The sequence below is a fragment of the Pristis pectinata genome, chromosome 3 (genome assembly GCF_009764475.1).
Source record: "Pristis pectinata isolate sPriPec2 chromosome 3, sPriPec2.1.pri, whole genome shotgun sequence".
NCBI lineage: Eukaryota > Metazoa > Chordata > Chondrichthyes > Rhinopristiformes > Pristidae > Pristis > Pristis pectinata.
The window spans coordinates 10,590,775-10,612,763 of record NC_067407.1 but is presented as its reverse complement, the minus strand read 5'-3'; the positions used below and the strand labels follow the sequence as shown (position 1 = coordinate 10,612,763).

General features: G+C 44.7%; 1 protein-coding gene across 1 annotated transcript in view; it reads right to left on the bottom strand.

Moving 5' to 3' along the window:
• Window positions 1–21,989, bottom strand: part of LOC127567729 (calcium-activated chloride channel regulator 1-like) — a 76,643-nt gene that overhangs the window by 26,946 nt on the left and 27,708 nt on the right. The window contains exon 7 of the mRNA XM_052010707.1: window positions 2,748–2,969. Within this exon, the coding sequence (XP_051866667.1) occupies window positions 2,748–2,969 (222 nt within the window). The remainder of the gene's footprint in view (window positions 1–2,747; window positions 2,970–21,989) is intronic.

Genomic DNA, 21,989 nt, shown 5'->3' with positions numbered 1-21,989 from the left:
TACAGGAAGGAGATAGAGAGCTTAGTGGAATGGTGTCATGACAACAACCTTTCCCTCAATGTCAACAAAACAAAAGAGCTGGTCATTGACTTCAGGAAAGGGGGCGGTGTAATGTACCTGTCTACATCAACGGTGCTGAGGTCGAGAGGGTTGACAGCTTCAAGTTCCTGGGAGTGAACATCACCAACAGCCTGTCCTGGTTAAATCACGTAGATGCCACGGCCAAGAAAGCTGACCAGTGCCTCTACTTCCTCAGGAGGCTAAAGAAATTCAATGTGTCCCCTTTGACACTCACCAACTTTTATCGATGCACCACAGAAAGCATCCTATCTGGATGTATCATGGCTTGGTACAGCAACTGCTCTGCTCAGGACTGCAAGAAACTGCAGAGAGTTGTGGACACAGCCCAGAGCATCACGGACACCAGCTTCCCCTCCTTGGACTCTGTCTTTACCTCTCGCTGTCTTGGTGTAGCAGCCAGCATAATCAAAGACCCCACCCACCCAGGTCATTCTCTCTTCTCTCCTCTTCCATCAGGTAAAAGATACAGGAACCTGAGGGCACATACTACCAGACTTAAGGACAGCTTCTACCTCACTGTGATAAGACTATTAAACGGTTCCCTTATACGATGAGATGGACTCTGACCTCACAATCTACCTTGTTGTGACCTTGCACCTTATTGCACTGCAGTTTCTCTGTAGCTGTGACACTTTACTCTGTACTGTTATTGTTTTTACCTGTACTACATCAATGCACTCTGTACTAACCCAATGTAACCGCACTGTGTAATGAATTGACCTGTACGATCGGTTTGTAAGACAAGTTTTTCACTGTACCTCGGTACAAGTGACAATAATAAACCAATAACAATACCATCAACTGCACTCATGTTCTTTCCCTTGAACAATGGATCTTTCAAATAATTCAAAGGGCTTCTACTCTTTAGTGTATAGATTGTCACAGATCGTAACGATAGTGAATATCCTGTTTCCTGGCAGATCCTACTGCTCCTTTATCCTTAGGAAGTCTACACTTTCTGACTTTTCAGCAGCCATCAATGTATTGAGTCATGGAGTCATAGAGAGAGACAGCATGGAAACAGGCCCTTCAGCTCTCCCTGTTGGCCCCAACCATTAACCACCCATTTACATTAATCCTCCTGTAATCCCTCTTTTTATTCTACCCGTAGTCTCATCAATGACTCCCAGGTTCTGCCATTCATCTGCGCACTTGGAGCAATTTACAGTGGAGCAATTTAAACCTACCAACCTGCACACCTATGGGATATGGGAGGAAGCCTTAGCACCTGAAGAAAACCCACGCAGTCAGAAAGAAAATGTGCAAACTCCACACTGATATCACCTGAGGTCAGGATTGAACATGGGTCTCTGGTACTGTTGAACATTGACACAATGGAGTACATCACTCCCTTATATTGGAGGTTTCTCTGCCTCAGGCAGCCACTCAATCCCAATACTTTTGATTTACTGAAAGATGCCATGGAGCTACTGTGTTCATGAGGATTTCTCAGCATACCCAGTGGGGTCATTCAATTCAAATTAATCAAATACTTTTATCAGGGGTCCATTCAGAGAAACGTTCTGATTAATGTCTCCACGCCTAACACATGGCTTCACATACAGATACAAGAGACTCTGCAGATGCTGGAATCTGGAGCAACACACACAGAATGCTGGAGGAACTGCCATACAAAGAGTTGTCTGTCTCAGTTTGGTTAGGTCAGGTAGTCAGAATGCCTGTGACTCCCTTCATTGAATCACATCATACTCTGCATATTGAGTCACCCTGCTAGTAGTTCACCTCTACTGAGTCCAGAGAATCTCAGTGATTTAACAGAGTGCTGATAATTTGCATGTCAATGTTATTACATTAAATACTACAACCAAAAGGTTGTGGAAGATAGAGAATTGGCCAAAAAAATTATCTTCTCCAGTAGAAGGGATGTAAATAACGAAGATTGCAGGCCTCTAGGTGACCTTAAACCTCCTAATAGTTTCTTCTCCAAATACTGGATAGTCTCTGAAACTTGGTGATATCCGCACTATTACACATTAAAGGGCTGACAAGGCAACACAGAAAGTTGTCCATTTTATCCAAGCATCTTGGCTTCTAGTTGAGTAATCAGGTTGGGCAAATTCACCAGTGTGACTGTTTAGAATGTCTAAAGATATGTCCTCAGCATCATAAAGGTAATTACAGTATCCTAAGTATCTAAATGCTTTGAGTCTCTGTATTATTCATGGCTGGTTAGCTAAACATCAGAATGTTTTCATCTCCACAGCTCTATTCTACCATCATCTACCACTTGACTATAAAGTGTCACTGACTGTTGAGGTCCAAGGGATGGTCCTGCATTATGTGCTTTCTCTGAGTCGTACTAAGGACTATAGACTTGAAGAAATGGAGGGCAGGAAGAAATAACGTCAGCTCATATAACAAGATGGTGCAATGGTAAAGTCCCTAACTGATCACTTTGCACGCATCAGCCAAAAACTCAGTCCATCCCTGAGTGAATGTTATCTCCTAGTTCAACAGGAATGTTAAACCCTCTTCTGCATTTTGCACAAATTTGAACCAAATGCTGACCATGTGTCTGTTTCTACACACGTACAATAAATGAAAGAGAAATGCTATAAACGAAAAAATTGCAGGCAAACCTTTTTGAGACCTCCCTTGTCACCCTGTCTGCACATTTCATTGAATGGCATCATAAAAGACCTTACCGATGTCATGCTTCCCGAAACATCAAGGACTAAACAAAGCACGCGGTCCTTGGCCTGTAGAAGTGTGAATGTTGGGATGACTGAACCAGCGTGGGGTGAGGAAATGTTTCTGAAATCTTCAGACCTAACGATCACATCCCAAGTGCTTCTGAGATTGCACATTGCGTTCTGCCTGTTGGGTGCTTCAGTATTGTGGATCTTATCAGTACAGAATACATCCGCCTAGAAATTTGGGAAAAAATGTCATGAGTCAAACAGATGAGTAGCTAAAAGGAGGTCCTTGCCAGAAGACTACAACTGATCTCTTAGAGCTCCTAGAACCTTAGTTATAGAGTTGTACAGCACAGAAACCGGCCCACCTCATCCATGTCAACTGTGATCCCTATCTACGCTAATCCTATTCGCTTGCCTCAGGCCTGCATCATTATATGCTTTCCTATCCAAGTACCTGTCCAAATGTCATTTAAACAATGTAAACATATCTGGCTCCACCATCTCCTCCACCATCTGCCTGAAAAACTTACATATCCTTTAATTTCTTCCCTCTCACCTTAAACCTGTACTCTTTAGATCCTGGGAAAACGACCATCCATTCTGTTTATACCACTCACACTTTGAAAATCCTCAAAAAGGTCAGCCATCAGCCTCCTATGTTCAAGTGCAAATAAACCCAGCCTGCCCAAACTCTCCTTATAAATTAAGCCCTCCATTTCAAGCAACATCCTGGTGAATCTCTTCTGTATTCTTTAGAAACATAGAAAAACTACAGCACAATTCAGGCCCTTCAGACAACAAAGCTGTGCCAAACATGTCCCTACCCTTGAAATTACTAGGCTTACCCATAGCCCTCTATTTTTCTCAGCTCCATGTACCTATCCAACAGTCTCTTAAAAGACCCTATCGTATCTGCTTCCACCACCATTGCCGGCAGCCCATTCTACGCACTCACCACTCTCTGAGTAAAAAATTTACCCCTGATATCTCCTCTACACCTACTCCCAAGCACCTTAAACCTATGTCCTCTTGTGGCCACCACTTCAGCCCTGGGAAAAACCTCTGACTATCTACCCGATCAATAACCCTCATCATCTTATATACCTCTATCAGGTCCCCCCTCATCTTCTGTCACTCCAAGGAGAAAAGGCCAAGTTCCCTCAACCTGCTTTCATAAGGCATGCTCCGCATTCCAGGCAGCATCCATGTAAATCTCCTCTGCACCCTTTCTATGGCTTCCACATCCTTCCTGTAGTGAGGTGACCAGAACTGAGCACAGTACTCCAGGTGGGGTCTGACCAGGGACCTATATAGTTGCAACAATACCTCTCAGCTCTTAAATTTAATGCCCCGATTGATGAAGGACAATACACCATATGCCTTCTTAACCACAGAGTCAACCTGTGCAGCCGCTTTGAGCATCCTATGGACTCGGGCCCCAAGATCCCTCTGATCCTCCACACTGCTAAGAGTCCTACCCTTAATACTATATTCTGCCATCATAGTTGACCTACCAAAATGAACCACTTCACACTTATCTGGGTTGAACTGCATCTGCCACTTCTCAGCCCAACTCTGCATCTTATCTATGTCCCTCTGTAACCTCTGACAGCCCTCCAAACTATCCACAACACCCCCAACCTTTGTGTCATCCGCAAACTTACTAACCCACCTCTCCACTTTCTCATCCAGGTTGTTTATAAAAATCACAAAGAGCAAAGGTCCCAGTACAGATTCCTGAGGTACACCACTGGTCACTGACCTCCACACAGAATATGACCCTTCAACAACCACTCTTTGCCTTCTGTGGGCCAGCCAGTTCTGGATCCACATTGTAATGTCCCCTTGGATTCCATGCCTCCTTACTTTCTTAATAAGCCTTGCATGGGGTATTTTATCAAACACCTTGCTGAAATCTATATACACTACATCTACGGCTCTCCCTTCATCGATGTGTTTAGTCACATCCTCAAAAAATTCAATCAGGCTCGTAAGGCAGGACCTGCCCTTGACAAAGCCATGCTGACTATTCCTAATCATATTATACCTCTCCAAATGTTCATAAATCCTGCCTCTCAGGATCTTCTCCATCAGCTTACCAACCACTGAGGTAAGACTCACCAGTCTATAATTCCCTGGGCTATCCCTACTCCCTTTCTTGAATAAGGGAACAACACCTGCAACCCTCCAATCTTCCGGAACCTCTCCCATCTCCATCGACGATGCAAAGATCATCATCAGAGGCTCCGCAATCATTTCCCTCGCCTCCCACAGCAGCCTTTCTAATGTATCACAGCCGTCCTGTAGTATGGCACCAGACCTGCACATAATACCCAAGGGGCAGCCTGACAAATGACTTGTAAATCTGCAACATGATCTCCCACTCTTATATTCAATGCCTCAGCCAATGCAGTCAAGCATGCAGAATACCTTCTTCACTACCCTATCTACTGTGTTGCCATATTCAGGACTCTATGAACTTCTATCCCAAGGTACCCCTGTGCATCAACACTCCTGTCTCTGCCATTTATTCAATATGACCTGTTATTATTTGACATCTCAAATGAATCACCTCACACCTGTCTGGATTAAATTCCATCTCCCACTGCTCCGTCCAACTTTCCAACTGATCTATGTCCCTCTGTATCCTTTCCCAACCTTTGTCAGCAGGTAAGGTGCGGGCAGTTTAAAAAGTGGTTAGAAAAAAAACCGGAGATTTCGTGGGTTTCGCTTTGGCAGAGGTTGGGACTTTGGGACAGATAAGTTTTCCTTTTTTTTCGTATAGAGTTTTTATTGTAAGGTTTAGTTGAGTAAGGTTCTGTTTTATAAGTTTTTAAATAAGTTTTAATCAGGAATAATGGGGACTGGACTGCGCAGGCGCATGATGTCAGCAGGTAAGGCGCAGGCTGTTTAAAAAGCGATCTGCTCTATCCAGCGGGCAGCGTCGGAGCGGGCAGCGGAGTGAGAGGGAGCAGAGTGTCCTGGGTTTTGGCTCAAGGGGCTTCAGCGTAAAGGGGCGAGGAAAGGTAGGTGATTTGAGGAAAGGAAAGGGTATGACTGCGGTTTCCTGTACTCACTGTCAGATGTAGGAGTTCCCGGAGTCTCCCTGCCCCCGGGAAGGCTACGTCTGCGCCTGGTGTGTCAAGCTGCAGCTCCTGAGGGACCATTTAGGGAACTGGAGATGCAGCTTGATGACCTTCATCTGGTCAGGGAGAGTGAGGAGGTGCTAGAGAGGAGTTATAGGCAGGTGGTCACACCAGGACCATTGGAATCAGGTAATTGGGTCATAGTCAGGAGGGGGAAGGGGAAGGGGAAGGGGAAGGGGAAGAGGAAGAGGAGGAGTCAGGCACTAGAGAGTAACCCTGTGGCTGTACCCCTTGACAATAAGTACTCCTGTTTGAGTACTGTTGGGGGAGACAGCCTACCTGGGGGAAGCAACAGTGGCAGTGTCTCTGGCACAGAGCCCAGCCCTGTGGCTCAGATGGGTAGCGAAAGAGTGAGGAGGGCACTAGTGATAGGGGACTCTATAGTTAGGTGGGCAGACAAGCGATTCTGTGGATGCAGGAGGAAACTTGGAAGGTAGTTTGCCTCCCAGGTGCCAGGGTCCGGGATGTTTCAGATTGCGTCCAAGAAATCTTGAAGGGGGAGGGAGAACAGCCAGAGGTCGTAGTACATATTGGTACCAACAACAGAGGTAGGGAAAGGAATGAGGTCCTGAAAAGAAGGAAGTTGAGAGGCAGGACCTCAAAGGTAGTCATTTCCGGATTACTGCCTGTGCTAAGCGACAGTGGGCATAGGGACAGAATGAGGAGGAGGTTAAATGCGTGGTTGAGGGACTGGAGTAAGGAGCAGGGATTCAGATTTCTGGATCATTGGGGCCTCTTTTGGGTCAGGTATAACCTGTTCAAAGAGGATGGGTTGCACTTGAATCCCAGGGGGACCAACATACTGGCGGGAGGTTTGCTAAGGCTACTGGGGAGAGTTTAAACTAGAATTGTTGGGGGGTGGGATCCGTACTGGAGAGACTGGGGAAGAGGTGTTTGGCTCTCAGATAGAGGAAACTAGGAGTAAGTACCATAGGCAGGTGATAGAGAAGGGAAGTGTTCAGACAGGCTTGAGATGTGTCTATTTTAACGCAAGGAGTATTGTGAACAAGGCGGATGAGCTTAGAGCTTGGATCGATACTTGGAGCTATGATGTGGTGGCCATTACGGAGACTTGGATGACTCTGGGGCTGGAATGGTTGATTCAAGTGCTGGGTTTTAGATGTTTCAGGAAGGACAGGGAGGGAGGCAAGAAATGTGGGGGAGTGGCACTGTTGATCAGAGATAGTGTCACGGCTGTGGAAAAGGTGGACGTTGTGGAGGGATTGTCTACAGAGTCTCTATGGGTGGAGGTTAGGAACAGGAAGGGGTCGATAACGGTGCTGGGTGTTTTTTATAGGCCGCCCAATAGTGACAGGGTTATTGAGGAGCAGATAGGGAAGCAGATCCTAGAAAGGTGTGAGAATAACAGAGTTGTTGTGATGGGGGATTTTAATTTCCCAAACATCGACTGGCATCTCCAGACAGTGAGGGGTTTAGATGGGGTGGAGTTTGTTAGGTGTGTTCAGGAAGGGTTCTTGACACAGTATGTAGATAGACCTACAAGAGGAGAGGCTGTGCTTGATGTGATATTGGGAAATGAACCCGGTCAGGTGTCAGATGTCACAGTGGGTGAACATTTTGGTGACAGTGATCATAATTCTATCTCCTTTACGTTAGCACTGGAGAGAGATAAGAACAGACAGACTAGAAAGGCGTTTACTTGGAGTAAAGGGAATTATGAGGATCTCAGGCAGGAAAATGGAAGATTAAATTGGGAACAGATATTCTCTGGGAAAAGTACAGAAGATATGTGGCAAATATTCAGGGGATATTTGTGTGGAGTTCTGCATAGACATGTTCCGATGAGACAGGGGAGTCATGAGAGGATACAGGAACCGTGGTGTACAAAGCTATAATAAATCTAGTCAAAAGGAAAAGAAAAGCATACAAAAGGTACAGAGAGGTAGGTAATGTTAGAGATCTGGAAGAGTACAAGGCTAAAAGGAAGGAACTTAAGAAAGAGATTAGGAGAGCCAGAAGGGGACATGAGAAGGCCTTGGCGGGCAGGATTAAGGAGAACCCCAAGGCATTCTACAAGTATGTGAAGAGTAAGAAGATGAGATGCGAAAGGATAGGGCCTATCAAGTGCAGCAGTGGGAAAGTGTGTATAGATCTGGAAGAAACAGCGGAGGTACTTAATGAATACTTTACGTCAGTATTCACTATGGAAAAGGATCTAGGGGATTGTAGTGGGGACTTGCTGCGGCCTGAAAAGCTTGAGCATGTAGATATTAGAAAAGAGGTGGTGCTGAAACTTTTGGAAAGCATCAAGTTAGATAAGTCGCTGGGACCAGATGAGATGTACCCCAGGTTGCTGTGGGAGGCGAGGGAGGAGATTGCGGAGCCTCTGATGATGATCTTTGCGGATTCGATGGAGACGGGAGAGGTTCCAGAAAATTGGAGGGTTGCGAATGTTGTTCCCTTACTCAAGAAGGGGAGTAGGGATAGCCCAGGGAATTATAGACCAGTGAGTCTTACCTCAGTGGTTGGTAAGCTGATGGAGAAGATCCTGAGAGGCAGGATTTATGAACATTTGGAGAGGTATAATATGATTAGGAATAGTCAGCATGGCTTTGTCAAGGGCAGGTCCTGCCTTACGAGCCTGATTGAATTTTTTGAGGATGTGACTAAGCACATCGATGAAGGGAGAGCCGTAGATGTAGTGTATATGGATTTCAGCAAGGCGTTTGATAAGGTACCCCATGTAAGGCTTATGGAGAACGTGAGGAGACATGGGATCCAAGGGGACATTGCAGTGTGGATCCAGAACTGGCTGGCCCACAGAAGGCAAAGAGTGGTTGTTGAAGAGTCATATTCTGAGTGGAGGTCGGTGACCAGTGGTGTACCTCAGGGATCTCTACTGGGACCCTTACTCTTTGTGATTTTTATAAACGACCTGGAAGAGGAAGTGGACAGGTGGGTTAGTAAGTTTGCGGATGACACGAAGGTTGGGGGTGTTGTGGATAGTTTGGAGGGCTGTCAGAGGTTACAGAGGGATATAGATAGGATGAAAAGTTGGGCTGAGAAGTGGCAGATGCAGTTCAACCCAGATAAGTGTGAAGTGGTTCATTTTGGTAGGTCAAATATGTTGGCGGAATATAGTATTAATGGTAGGACTCTTGGCAGTGTGGAGGATCAGAGGGATCTTGGGATCCAAATCCATAGGATGCTCAAAGCGGCTGCGCAGGTTGATTCTGTGGTTAAGAAGGCATATGGTGTATTGTCCTTCATCAATCGGGGAATCGAATTTAGGAGCCGAGATGTATTGTTGCAGCTATATAGGTCCCTGGTCAGACCCCACTTGGAGTATTGTGCTCAGTTCTGTTCACCTCACTACAGGGAAGATGTGGAAGCCATAGAGAGAATGCAGAGGAGATTTACAAGGATGCTGCCTGGAATGCAGAGCATGCCTCATGAAAACAGGCTGAGGGAACTCGGCCTTTTCTCCTTCGAGAGACGGAGGATGAAGGGGGACCTGATAGATGTGTATAAGATGATGAGGGGTATTGATAGGGTAAATAGTCGGAGGCTTTTCCCCAGGGCTGAAATGGTGGCCACAAGAGGACACAGGTTTAAGGTGCTGGGGAGTAGATATAGAGGAGATGTCAGGGGTAAATTTTTTACTCAGAGAGTGGTGAGTGCGTGGAATGGGCTGCTGGAAACAGCGGTGGAGGCGGATACGATAGGGTCTTTCAAGATACTGTTAGATAGGTACATGGAGCTGAATAAAATAGAGGGCTATGGGTAAGCCTAGTAATTTCAAGGGTAGGGACATGTTCGGCACAGCTTTGTGGGCCGAAGGGCCTGAATTGTGCTGTAGTTTTTCTATGTTTCTCTGTTCCTATGTATCCTTTCCCAACCTTTGTTACTATCTCCTACTCCACCAATTTTTGTGTTATCAGCAAACTTACTAATTAGTCCACTTAAATTCTCATCTAAGTCATTTATAAATGTAAAATGAACAAAGGTTGCAACAGTTACACCACACTGCTTACAGACTTCCAGTCAGAAAAACACCCCTTCACCATTACCCTTTGCCTCCTATCACCGAACCAATTTTGAATCAACTTTGCCAATACACCTTGGGTTCCATGTGCCCTAACTTTCTGGACATGCTTGCTGTGTGGGACTTTATTAAAAGCCTTACTAAAGTGCCTATAAACCACATCTACCACCCTGCCTAATCACTTCTCTTAGTTACTTCCTCAAAAATTCAATCAGATTTCCTCTGCACAAAACCATATTTGCTCCTCCTAATCAGTCCATGCCTTTCCAAGTGAATGTAAGTCCTGTCCCTTAGAATTTTTTCTGATAACTTCTTTAGCATTGATGTAAGGGTCACCAGTCTGTAGTTTCCTGGCTTTGTCCCTACTGCACATTTTGAACAAGGGGACACTAGCTATCGTTCAGTCTTCTAGTACCTCACCCATACCTAACAAAGATTCAAAAGTCTCTGAGTGCCAACAATCTTCTCCCTTGCTTCCCATAACATCCTACGATAGATTGTGTCAGGCCCTGTGGATTTATCCACCTTAATATGTGCCAATATCTCTAACACTTCCTCCTACCTGACACAGACAGATTCTAGGGCAGGCATGGTAGTGTAGCGGTTAGCATAACACTTTACGGCGCCAGCGACCTGGGTTCAATTCCAGCTGCTGTCTGTAAGGAGTTTGTATGTTCTCCCTGTGTCTGCATGGGTTTCCTCTGGGTGCTCCGGTTTCCTCCCACATTCCAAAGACGTATGGGTTAGGAAGTCGTGGGCATGCTATGTTGGCGCTGGAAGTGTGGCGACACTTGTGGGCTGCCCCCAGAACACTCTATGCAAAAGGTGCATTTCACTGTGTGTTTCGATATGCATGTGACTTATAAAGGTATCTTATCTTATCATACAGCATGGAAACAGACCATTCAGCCCACCATGTCGACACCAACCAGTAGGCTCCCATCCATAGTAATTTTTATCTTCCAGCACTTGTCCGTAGCCTTCTCTGCCCAGGCAATTTAAGTATTTGTCTGGACACTGCTTAAATGCTGTCAGCAATTCTGCTTCCACCACTCTCTCCAGCAGTGCATTCTAGGTACTCACCACTCTGTGTAAAAAACACCCCCTTCAGATCCCACCTAAATCTCCTTATCGCTTACCCTAACTTTATGTCCTTCAGTCTTATTCACCTCTGATAAGGGGAAAACTTTCCTGAAGTCTACCCTACCTATAATCCTCAATTGTATTTACATCAGTTAGGTCCCCTCTTAACCTTCACTGTTTCAGAGAAAACAGACCTAGTTTCTCCAGTCACTTCATATAACTAAAATGCTCCATCACAGGCAACATCTTGAAGTACCTCGTCCACACTCTCTCCAGCATTATCACAGCTTTCCTATTAGTGTGGTGACCAGACCTGCAAGCAATACTCCAGATGAGATCTGACCAATATTTTATAAAGTTGGAGCATAACCTCCTTTCCCATGTATGCAGTACCCCGACTAATGAAGGCCAGTATCCCATCCATAAACCTTCTTCACCACATTATCTATCTGCCCTGCCACCTTCAAGGATCTATGGTCATACTCCAAGGTCTCTCTGCTCCTCAATATTCCCTAGGACCCTACTATTCATGGTATATGTCCTAGCCTTATTAATAGTACCAAAATGCAAAAGCTCATATTTATCAGGATTAAATTTTGTCTACCATTTCTTAGCCCTTTTCAGCAACAATCACTGTGCAGTCTGTCAACAACTCCACCAACCTTCGTGTCATCTGCAAACTTACTAATCATGTCTCCAACATCCACATCTAATCACAAAATAACCTTCTACCATCACCCTATCTCCTAATGCCAGACCAATTTTGGATTCAATTTTCCAAATTACCCCTGGATCCCATAGGCCCTAACCTTTTGAACTAGTATCCCACATGGGACCTTGTTGAAGGCCTTACTGAAGTCCATGTAAGTCACATCTATTGCATTGACCTCATCAATACCCTTTATTATTTCCTTAAAAAATCCATCAGATTGGTCAGACAGGATCTCCCCTTGACAAAGCCATGTCGTCTATCTCTGTTTTTCCTGCTTTTCCAAGTGATCATTAATCTTGTCCCTCTGAATCTTTTCCAATGAATCCTGGGGATTTATCCACCTTTAATCTCATTAGGCATGGAGTACTTCCTCATTATTCATAGAGACTTGCACAAGAATTTCACCTTCTCCTTCGCTGAGTTCTCCAACTACAAGTTCTGTTCCCTTTATGAATACAGACGAAAAGTATTAATTTAGGACCTCACCTCTACTTCTGGTTCTCGCACAGATTGTCCCTGTTGTCCCGAATGAGCCCTACTCTTTTCCTGGTTATTCTTTAGTCCTTGATACACTTATAAAATGCCTTTGGATTAACCTTAATACCGCCAGTGATATTTCGTTACTCCTTTTTGCCTTCCTCGTTTCCTTTTTAAGCATCTCCCTATGATTTTTAAACTTCAATACCCCAACACCCCCCTTCCCGCCCCCCCCCCCACTTTCTTTAGCCCTCCGTACCTGCTATATGCTTCCTTTTTCTCTTTATCCAATCCTCAATATCCCTAGACAGCCAGGGTTCCTCATACTTGTTACCCTTGGCTTTCACCCTTACAGGAAACATGATGGCCCTGAGCCTTGTTTATTCCTCCATTGAATGCTTCCCATTGTGAAGTTGTAGACTTTTCTGCAATTAGATACTCCCAGTCTACCTTTGTCAGGTTCTGTCTTATTTAATAAAGATGGCCTTCCCACAATTTAAGACTTCTATTCCTGATCTATCCTTATCTTTTTCCATAACCATTTTAATGGCTATGGTCATTATCCCCAAAATGCTCCCCTAACACTCCCTCCATTTCACTGGCTACATTCCCCAAGATCCGTCCAGTATTGTTCCTTCTCTTATTGGTCTACTGACATACAGTGTCAAAGATCTCTCTAGGCCACACGGTAAAAACTTGATCCTTTCTGAGCCTTTTCTGCTAAGGCAATCCCAGTTAATATTTGGGAAATTGACTTGCTCAGAGAAGACAGAAGGTGGTAGTGGAAGGGTGTATTCATGGCTGGAGGTCCGTGACCAGTGGTGTTCTGCAGGGATTGGCGCTAGGCCCTCTGTTGTTTGTGATATATATAAATGATTTGGATAAAAATGTAGATGGTTAGGTTGCACACAAGAGATTCTGCAGATGCTGAAATCCAGAGCAATACACACAAAATGCAGGAGGAACACAGCAGGTCGGGCAGCATCTATGGAGGGAAATTAACAGTTAACATTTCGGGTCGAGCCCCTTTATCATCCTGATCTGAGGGTATGAGCTATGAGGAGACATTGGATAAACGAACTGTTTTCTCTGGAGTGTTAGAGGCTGAGGGGAGACCTGATGGAAGTCCATAAAATTATGAGTAGACAGTCAGAATCTTTTTCCCAGGGTAGAAATGTCATGTATTTTAGGTGAGTGGGGGAAAGTTTAAAGGAGGTGTGCGGGGCAAGATTTTTCCCTGGAATGGGCTGCCAGGTGTGGTGGTGGAAGCAGATACAATAGTGGCATTTAAGAGGCTGTTGGATACATGAATATGCAGGGAATGGAGCAATATGGATTACGTACAGGCAGAAGAGATTTAATTTAATTTGGCATCATGTTCAGTCCAGACATTGTGCCTGTTCCTGTGCTGTACTGTTCTATGTACTATGAAATTGAAATTCCCTTGCATTATAACCCTATTTTTTATCATAAGCCTCTGCTATTTTCCAAAACATCTGTTCTTCTATCTGTGGGGTGGTCTGTAATTACAATCCCAGCAAAGTTGTTTTTTGTTGCTAATTTCCACCCACAATGGCCTCACTTGAAGAGCCTATTAGGATATCTTCCCTCAATACTGAGGAATGTAGTCATTAACTAACAGTGCAATGCACCTCTTCTTTCACATCCCCCTCTGTCTCACCTGAAAATTCTGATACCCTGAGATTCTGAGCTGCCAGTCCTGCCCATCTTTCAACCATGTTTTCAGTGATGGCAACAATATCATATTCCCACGTGTTAAAGTTTTAAGTTCACCTACTTTACAAGCAAGTTCCCTTGCATTAAAATTGGTACAATTTAGCTCTGTATTCCCTCATGGTTCAAAGAATAGCAGGGGAATTATTTTCAGTCATAGCCAATATTTATCCTTCAATCCAATGTCACCTCAACAAAAGAGCTTGTCATTGATTTCAGGAAAGTGGGCAGTGTACATGCACCTGTCTACATCAATGGACTGAGGTCGAGAACGTTGAGAGCTTCAAGTTCCTGGGAGTGAACATCACCAACTGCCTGTCCTGGTCAAATCACGTAGATGCCGCAGCCAAGAAAGCTCACCAGCGCCTCTACTTTTTGGTTTGTCCCCTTTGACTCTCACCAACTTTTACAGATGCACCATAGAAAGCATCCTATCTGGATATATCACGGCTTGGTATGGCAACTGCTCTGCCCAGGACTGCAAGAAACTTCAGAGAGCTGTGGACACAGCCCAGTGCATCACGGACACCAGTCTCCCCTCCTTGGACTCTGACTTTACCTCTTGTTGTCTTGGTGAAGCAGTCAGCATAATCAAAGACCCCATCCACTCGGGACATTCTCTCTTCTCTCCTCTTCCATCGGGTAGAAGATACAGGAGCCTGAGGGCACGTACCACCAGACTTAAGGACAGCTTCTACCCCACTGTGATAAGACTATTGAACGGTTCCCTTATACAATGAGATGGACTATGACCTCACGATCTACCTTGTTGTGACCTTGCACATTATTGCATTGCACTTTCTCTGTAGCTGTTACACTTTATTCTGCACTCTTTATTGTTTTACATTGTACTACCTCAATGCACTTTTTAATGAATTGATCTGTATGAATGGTATGCAAGACAAGCTTTTCACTATACCTCGGTACAAGTGACAATAATAAACCAATACCAACACCAAAACAGATGAACTGGTCATTCTCACATTGTTGTTTGTGAGAGCTTGTTGTGCACAAATCATCACAGAAACTTAAAGCACAGAAACAGGCCCTCTTGGTCCACCTCATCCATAATGACCGTGATGCTAATCTACACTAATCCCATTTGCCCACATTAGTCCCTTATCCCTCTATGCCTTTCCCACTCACGAACCTGTCCAAATGCCTTTTAAACATTGTAATTGTATCTGTCTCCACTAACTCCCCTGGCAGCTTGTTCAGATACCATCATCCTCTGTGTGAAAAACTACTCCACAGATCTCCCTTAAATCTCTCCCCTCTCACTTAAAACCTGTGCCTTCTTTATTCTATACTTCACTGCCTGTGAGAACGATTCTATCTATCCTATTTTTGCCCTTCATAATTTTATAAACGTTCAGCCTCCTACATTCCGGTGAGAATAAACCCAGCCTCTCCAATCTCCCTTACAATATAGGCCTTCATCCAGGCAAAATCTTGGTGAATCTCTTCTGCATTGACTCTCCTACTACACATACTTTCTGTAGTCTAATGACCAGAACTGTACACGATACTGTATGTGTGGTCTAACCAAAGTTTGGTACAACTGTAATATGATGTCCTGACTCTCATACTCAATGCCTCGGCCTTTGAAGGCAAGCATACCAAACACCTTCTTCAGTAACCAATCCGCATGTGTCATCACTTCAGGGAGCAATGGATTTGCACCCCAAGATCTCTCTGTACATCAACACTCCTAAGGACCCTGCCATTTACTCTATATGTACGACTAGAAATTGACTTCCCAAAGCACATTACCTCACACTTGTCTGGATTAAATTCCACCTGCCATCAGTCCACCCAACTTTCCAGCTAATCTATGCCCTTCTGTATCCTACGACAACCTTCTTCACTACCTATGGCTCTACCAATGTTTATGCCATCTGCAAACTTACCAATTGGAGTACTTACATTCTCATCCAAGTCAACAAAGGCCCCAGCACTGATCTCTACAGTATACCACTGGTCACAGATTGCTAGCTAGGAAACACACCCATCCACCACCACCACTACCCTATCGCCAAGGCAATTTTGGATCCTGTTTGCCAAAGTCCTCTTGTGCCTTAACCTTCTGGAGCAGCCTATGATTATTCTCAACACTGTTGCTCCACAAGGCTGCATCCTCAGCACCCTACTCACTTTACACTCACGACTGTGTGGCCAGATTCTGTTCTAATTCCATCTACAAGTTGCAGATGATACCACCACAGTGGGCCATATCTCAAACAGCGATGAGTCGGAGTACATGAAGGAGATAGAGAGCTTAGTGGAATGGTGTCACGACAACAACCTTTCCCTCAATGTCAACAAAAAAAAAGAGCTGGTCATTAACTTCAGGAAAGGGGCTGGTCTACATGCACCTGCATACATCAACGGTGCTGAGGTCGAGAGGGTTGAGTGCTTCAAGTTCTTGGGAGTAAACATCACCAAAAGCCTGTCCTGATCAGATCACGTAGATGCCATGGCCAAGAAAGCTCACCAGCATCTCTACTTCCTCAGGAGGCTAAAGAAATTTGGTTTGTCCCCTTTGACTCTCACCAACTTTTACCGATGCACCATAGAAAGCATCCTATCTAGATATATCATGGCTTGGTACGGCAACTGCCCTGCCCAGGACTGCAAGAAACTGCAGAGAGCTGTGGACACAGCCCAGCGCATCACGGACACCAGCTTCCCCTCCTTGGACTCTGTCTTTACCTCTCGCTGTCAGAATCAGGTTTATTATCACTGTCTTATGATGTGAAATTTGTTGTTTTGCAGCAGTAGTACGGTGCAAAATCATACAATTACTATAAATTACAAAATAAATAAATAGTGCAAAAAAAAGGAATAATGAGGTAGTGTTCATGGGTTCATGGACCATTCAGAAATCTGATGGTGGAGGGGAAGAAGCTGTTTATGAATCATTGAGTGTGAATCTTCAGGCTCCTGTACCTCCTCTCTGATGGTAGTAATGAGAAGAGGACATGTCCCAGATGTTGAGGGTCCTTCGTGATGGATGTCACCTTCTTGAGGCACTGCCTCTTGAAGATGCCCTCATTGATGGGGGGAGGGGGAGTGTTGTGCCTGTGATGGAGCTGGCTAAATCTATAACCCTCTGCAGCCTCTTGCAATCCTGTACATTGCAGCTTCCATACCAGGCTGGGATGCAACCAGTCAGAATGCTCTCCACCATACATCTACAGAAATTTGCAAGAATCTTTGATGACATACCAAATCACCTCAAACTCTTAATGAATTAGAGTCGCTGGCATGTCTTCATCGTAATTGCATCAATGTGTTGGGCTAGGACAGATCCTCCAAATTGTTGACAATCAGGAACTTAAAGGTGCTCACCCTTTCCACCACTGACCCCTCAATGAGGACTGGTGCGTGCTCTCCTGACTTCACCTTCCTGAAGTCCACAATCAATTCCTTGTCTTGCTGACATTGAGTGCGAGGTTGTTGTTGCGACACCACTCAACCAGCCAATCTATCTCACTCCTGTATGACTCCTTGCTGCCTTCTGTCATTATCAAATAACGATGAGTCAGAGTACAGGAAGCAGATAGAGAGCTTAGTGACATGGTGTCATGACAACAACCTTTCCCTCAATGTCAGCAATATAAAACAGCTGGTCATTGACTTCAGGAAGGGGGGTGGTGTACATGCGCCTGTCTACATCAATGATGCTGAGGTCAAGAGGGTTGAGAGCTTCAAGTTCCCAGGAGTGAACATCACCAATAGCCTGTCCTGGTCCAATCATGTGGTCACTACGGCCAAGAAAGCTCACCACCGCCTCTACTTCCTCATAAGGCTAAAGAAATTTACATATCTCCGTCACCCCTCACTAATTTTTTATTGATGCACCATAGAAAGTATCCTATCTGGATGCATCATGACAACTGCTCTACCTGTGACAGCAAGAAACTGCAGAGAGTTGTGGACACAGCTCAGCACATGACAGAAACCAGCCTCCCCTCTATGAACTTTGTCTACACTTCTCACTGCGTCGGTGAGATTATGCAGCCAACATAATCAAAGTCCCCACCCACCTCTCTTCTCCCCTCTCCCATCAGGCAGAAGGTACAAAAGCCTGAAAGCACATACCACCAGACTCAAGAACAGCTTCCATCCCACTGTTATAAGGCTATTCCCTGGTACGATAAGATGGACTCTTGATCTCACAAGCTACGTCGTTATGACCTTGCACCTTATTGTCTATCTGCACTGCACTTTTTCTGTAGCTGTTACACTTTATTCTGCACTCTTTATTGTTTTACATTGTACTGTCTCAATGCACTGTTATAATGAATTGATCTGTATGAATGGTATGCAAGACAAGCTTTTCACTATACCTTAGCAATAAATAATAAACCAATCCCAATTCACCATGCAGGACCTTATCAAAAGTCTTACTCTAGTCAATCTAAACCATGGTTACCACTCTGCCTTCATCAATTTCCTTAGTTACCACCTCAAAAAACCCAGATTTGTGAGACACAATCTCCCCTCCACAAAGCTATGCTGAATCCTCCTAATCAGTCCCTGCCTTTCTGAGTAAACATAAATCCTGTCCTCAGAATCTACTCCGATAACTTCCCAACAACCGACGTAAGGCTCACCAGCCTGTAGTTTTGAGGCTTAGCCAAACTGCCTTTTTTCAGCCAGAGCAGGAGAGTTTAAAAGAGGTAGGTCTCGGGGCTTGCTGTGAGTTTCACTTTACAGGTCTCTAAAAGATGCAAGTTTGCAAATTGTTAGTTAACAGTTGATTGACTAATTAGCTAATTAACAGCAGCCAATAAAAAGAAGGTAGAGTCAAGCAGGGTAGCTATTGTGAGAGTGGGCCAGTGTAGGAGTGGAGAGCTGAGTTTAAACATGAAGAGGCTGAGTAACTGGCCCAGGTGTTGGGAATGAGAGTGGATTTTTTTAAAAAAAGGCTTCAGTGAGGAGGCACAGATAAGAACAGGTAAGGTGTTATTTTGTTGTTGATACTCAGTACTTGATTCAGTGTAGGCATGATAGCAGTTAGGGCAGTGGCATGTTCCTCCTGCAAGATGTGGAAAGTCAGGGAACCTTCCAATTTCCCTGATGATTACATCTGTAGGAAGTGCACCCAGCTGCAGCTCTTGACAAACTGGGTCAAGGAACTAGAGCTGAATGTACTCAAGATCATCTGAGAACATCATGGATGAGACTTTTTATGGAGGTGTTCACACCCAAGGTACAGGCTTCAGATAGATGGCTGACCACCAGGAAAAGTAAAAGGAGTAGACAGTAAGTGCAAGGTCCCCTGTGGCCATTTCACTTCACTAACAGGTACACTATACCTCTTTCAATACTATTGAGGGGGATGTTCTTTCAGGGGCTAGCAGCAGTAGTCAGGTTTCTGGCCCTGTTACCAGCTCTGAGGCCCAGAGGGAAAGGGTGCAGTCAGACAGGGTGATAGTGATAAAAGACTCAATGGTGAAGGAGGCAGACAGGAGATTCTTTGGCTGCAGAATAGATGCCAGGATGGTGTTGCCTCCTGGGTGCCAGTGTCAAGGATGTCTCTGAGCAGCTGCAGAAAATTCTTGAGGGGGAGGGTGAACAGCTAGAGGTCACTATACATTTTGGTACAAATGACATGGGTAGAACAAGGGGTGAGGTCCTGCAGAATGAGTATAGGGAGTTATGTAAGAAGTTAAGCAGGACCCTAAGGGTAGTGATCTCCAGATTACTCCCAGTGCCATGTGCTAGTGAGGTCAGAAATAGAAGGATAGGCCAGATGAATTTGTGATTGGGGGCAGAAAATCAGGTTCTTGGACCATTGGGATCTTTTCTGGGGCAGAGGTGGCCTATACAGGAGGGATGGGTTGCACTTGAACTGGAGAGAGACCAATATCTTTGCAGGGAAACTTGCTAGTTCTACACAGAAAGGTTTAAACTAGATTGATGGGTGGGACTCTTAGCAGGAGCAAGTTGTGTATAAGCAGTAGCCAGTGTGAGCAAGTTCAGTAACCAGGATATCTAAGGGGCACAGTAAAGGATACTTGGTTAAACTGACTGCATTTATTTCAGTGCATGAGGCTTAACAAGTAAAGTGGATGAACTTAGAGAAAGGATTGCCTCTGGGGACTAGGATGTTATAACAGAAATGTGGCTGGGAAAGGGGCAGGACTGGCAGCCCATTGTTCCAGGAATAGAAGCTACATGCATGAGAGAGCTACAAGTAAGCAAGGAGGAGGTATTGCTTTTTTGATAAGGGAGGCTGTAACAGCAGTGCTTAAAGGCAACATTCTAGGGGATCACCCAGTGGGGCCAGATGGGTAGAACTTCAAAACAAGAAGGGGAGGGTCACTTTATTGGAGCTGTATTATACTGCCCCCAGTAGGCAGCAGAAACAAGAGCAGGTGTATATAGAAATTGTTCATAGTTGTAAGAATAATAGAATTGTATTGGGAGATTTTAATATCCCTGGTATTGACTGGACTACCCAGAGTGTTAAGGGCCTGGACTAGGTTGAATTTGTGAAATATGTCCAGAAAAGTTTCCTGAGTCAATATGTAGAGGACCCTCTTGGGGAACATAGTAGGGTAAGTAACGAAACTGGCATAATTCCATTAGTTTTAATATAGTGATGGAAAAGGATATGACAGGTCCACAGCTTAGGGTCCTAAACTACAGCAGGGCTAATTTTGGGGAAACTAGGCAGGATCTAGCAGAGATTGATTGGGTAAGCCTGTTTGAAAGGAACAAATAGCAAATGGGAGGCTTTTGAAAGTGTGATATCAAGAGTCCAGTTAGGTGTTCCTGTTAGGGAGAAAGGTAAACCTGGCAAGTTTAGGGAACTTTGGCTGACGAGAGATAGAGGCTCTGGCCAATGAAAAAGATGGAAGCATGCATTGGGTTTAGGAGGTTTGGAATGAGTGAATCCCTTGATGAATAAAATGAATACTCGAGGGAAATTGGCAGGCAGAGTATGATATGGATCAGTGTTTACTGAGGAGAAAACCATCCTGCTCAAGAGATGAGGACAACTAGTGGAGATGTTTTGAAGGGAATTTGTATGACCAAGGAGGAGGTATTTGCAGGCTTGCAGCACATTAGGGTAGCTATATCTCCAGGGCCTAACCAAGTATATCCTCTGACTTTGTGGAAGGCTAGAAAAGAGGCCCTTGTAGAGATATTTGCTGCTTCATTAGTTACTAGTGAAGTTCTCAAAGACTAGAAGTGGCTAGTATTCTTTTAAGAAGGGTAGCAACAGCAAGCCAGGGAACTACAGGCCAGTTAACCTGACCTCAGTAGTGGGGAAGTTACTAGATGGAATTCTGAGGGACAAGATCTACCAGCATTTGGATATAGTCTAATTTGGAGGAGCCAGCATGGATTTGTGAATGGAAAGTCTTGCTTGATGAACTTTTGAGTTCTTTGAAGAGGTAACCAAAAAGGTAGATGAGGGTAGGGCAGTGGATGTTGTCTACTTGGAATTTAGCAAGGCCTTTGACAACATCCTGCATGGTAGGCTGGTCTGAAAGGTTAGGTTCCATGGAATCTAGGAAGAGCTAGTTGGGTGGATTCAAAATTCCCTCAGAGGTAGGAAGCAGAGGGATTGAAAGTTGTTTCTTGGAATGGAGGCTGGTGACTAGTGGTGTGACATGGGTTGGTGTCAGGACCCTTGTTACTTGTTATTTATAGAAGTGATTTGGATGTGAATGCACAAGGCTTGATCAGTAAATTTGCAGATGAGACAAAATTAGGAAGGGTTTTTGATAGTGAAGAAGGTTATTGTAGATTAGAGGGATCTTGATCATTTAGGGAAGTGGGCTGAGGAGTGGCAAATGGATATCCTCATAAGTGTGAGGTGATGCATTTGGAAAGTCAAACCAGTGTCAGACTTGTACCATGATTGGTAGGGTACTAGGGAGTGTATGGAAAGAGAGACCTAGGAGTACAAATGCATAGTTTGTTGAAAGCAGTGTCACAGGGTGGTGAAAAGGTGTTTAGCACACTGGCCTTCAATCAGGGCATTAAGTATAGGAATTGGGACATTATGTTGCAGTTGTACAAGTTGTTGGTGAGGCTGCACTTGGAGTACTGTGTACAGTTTTGATCAC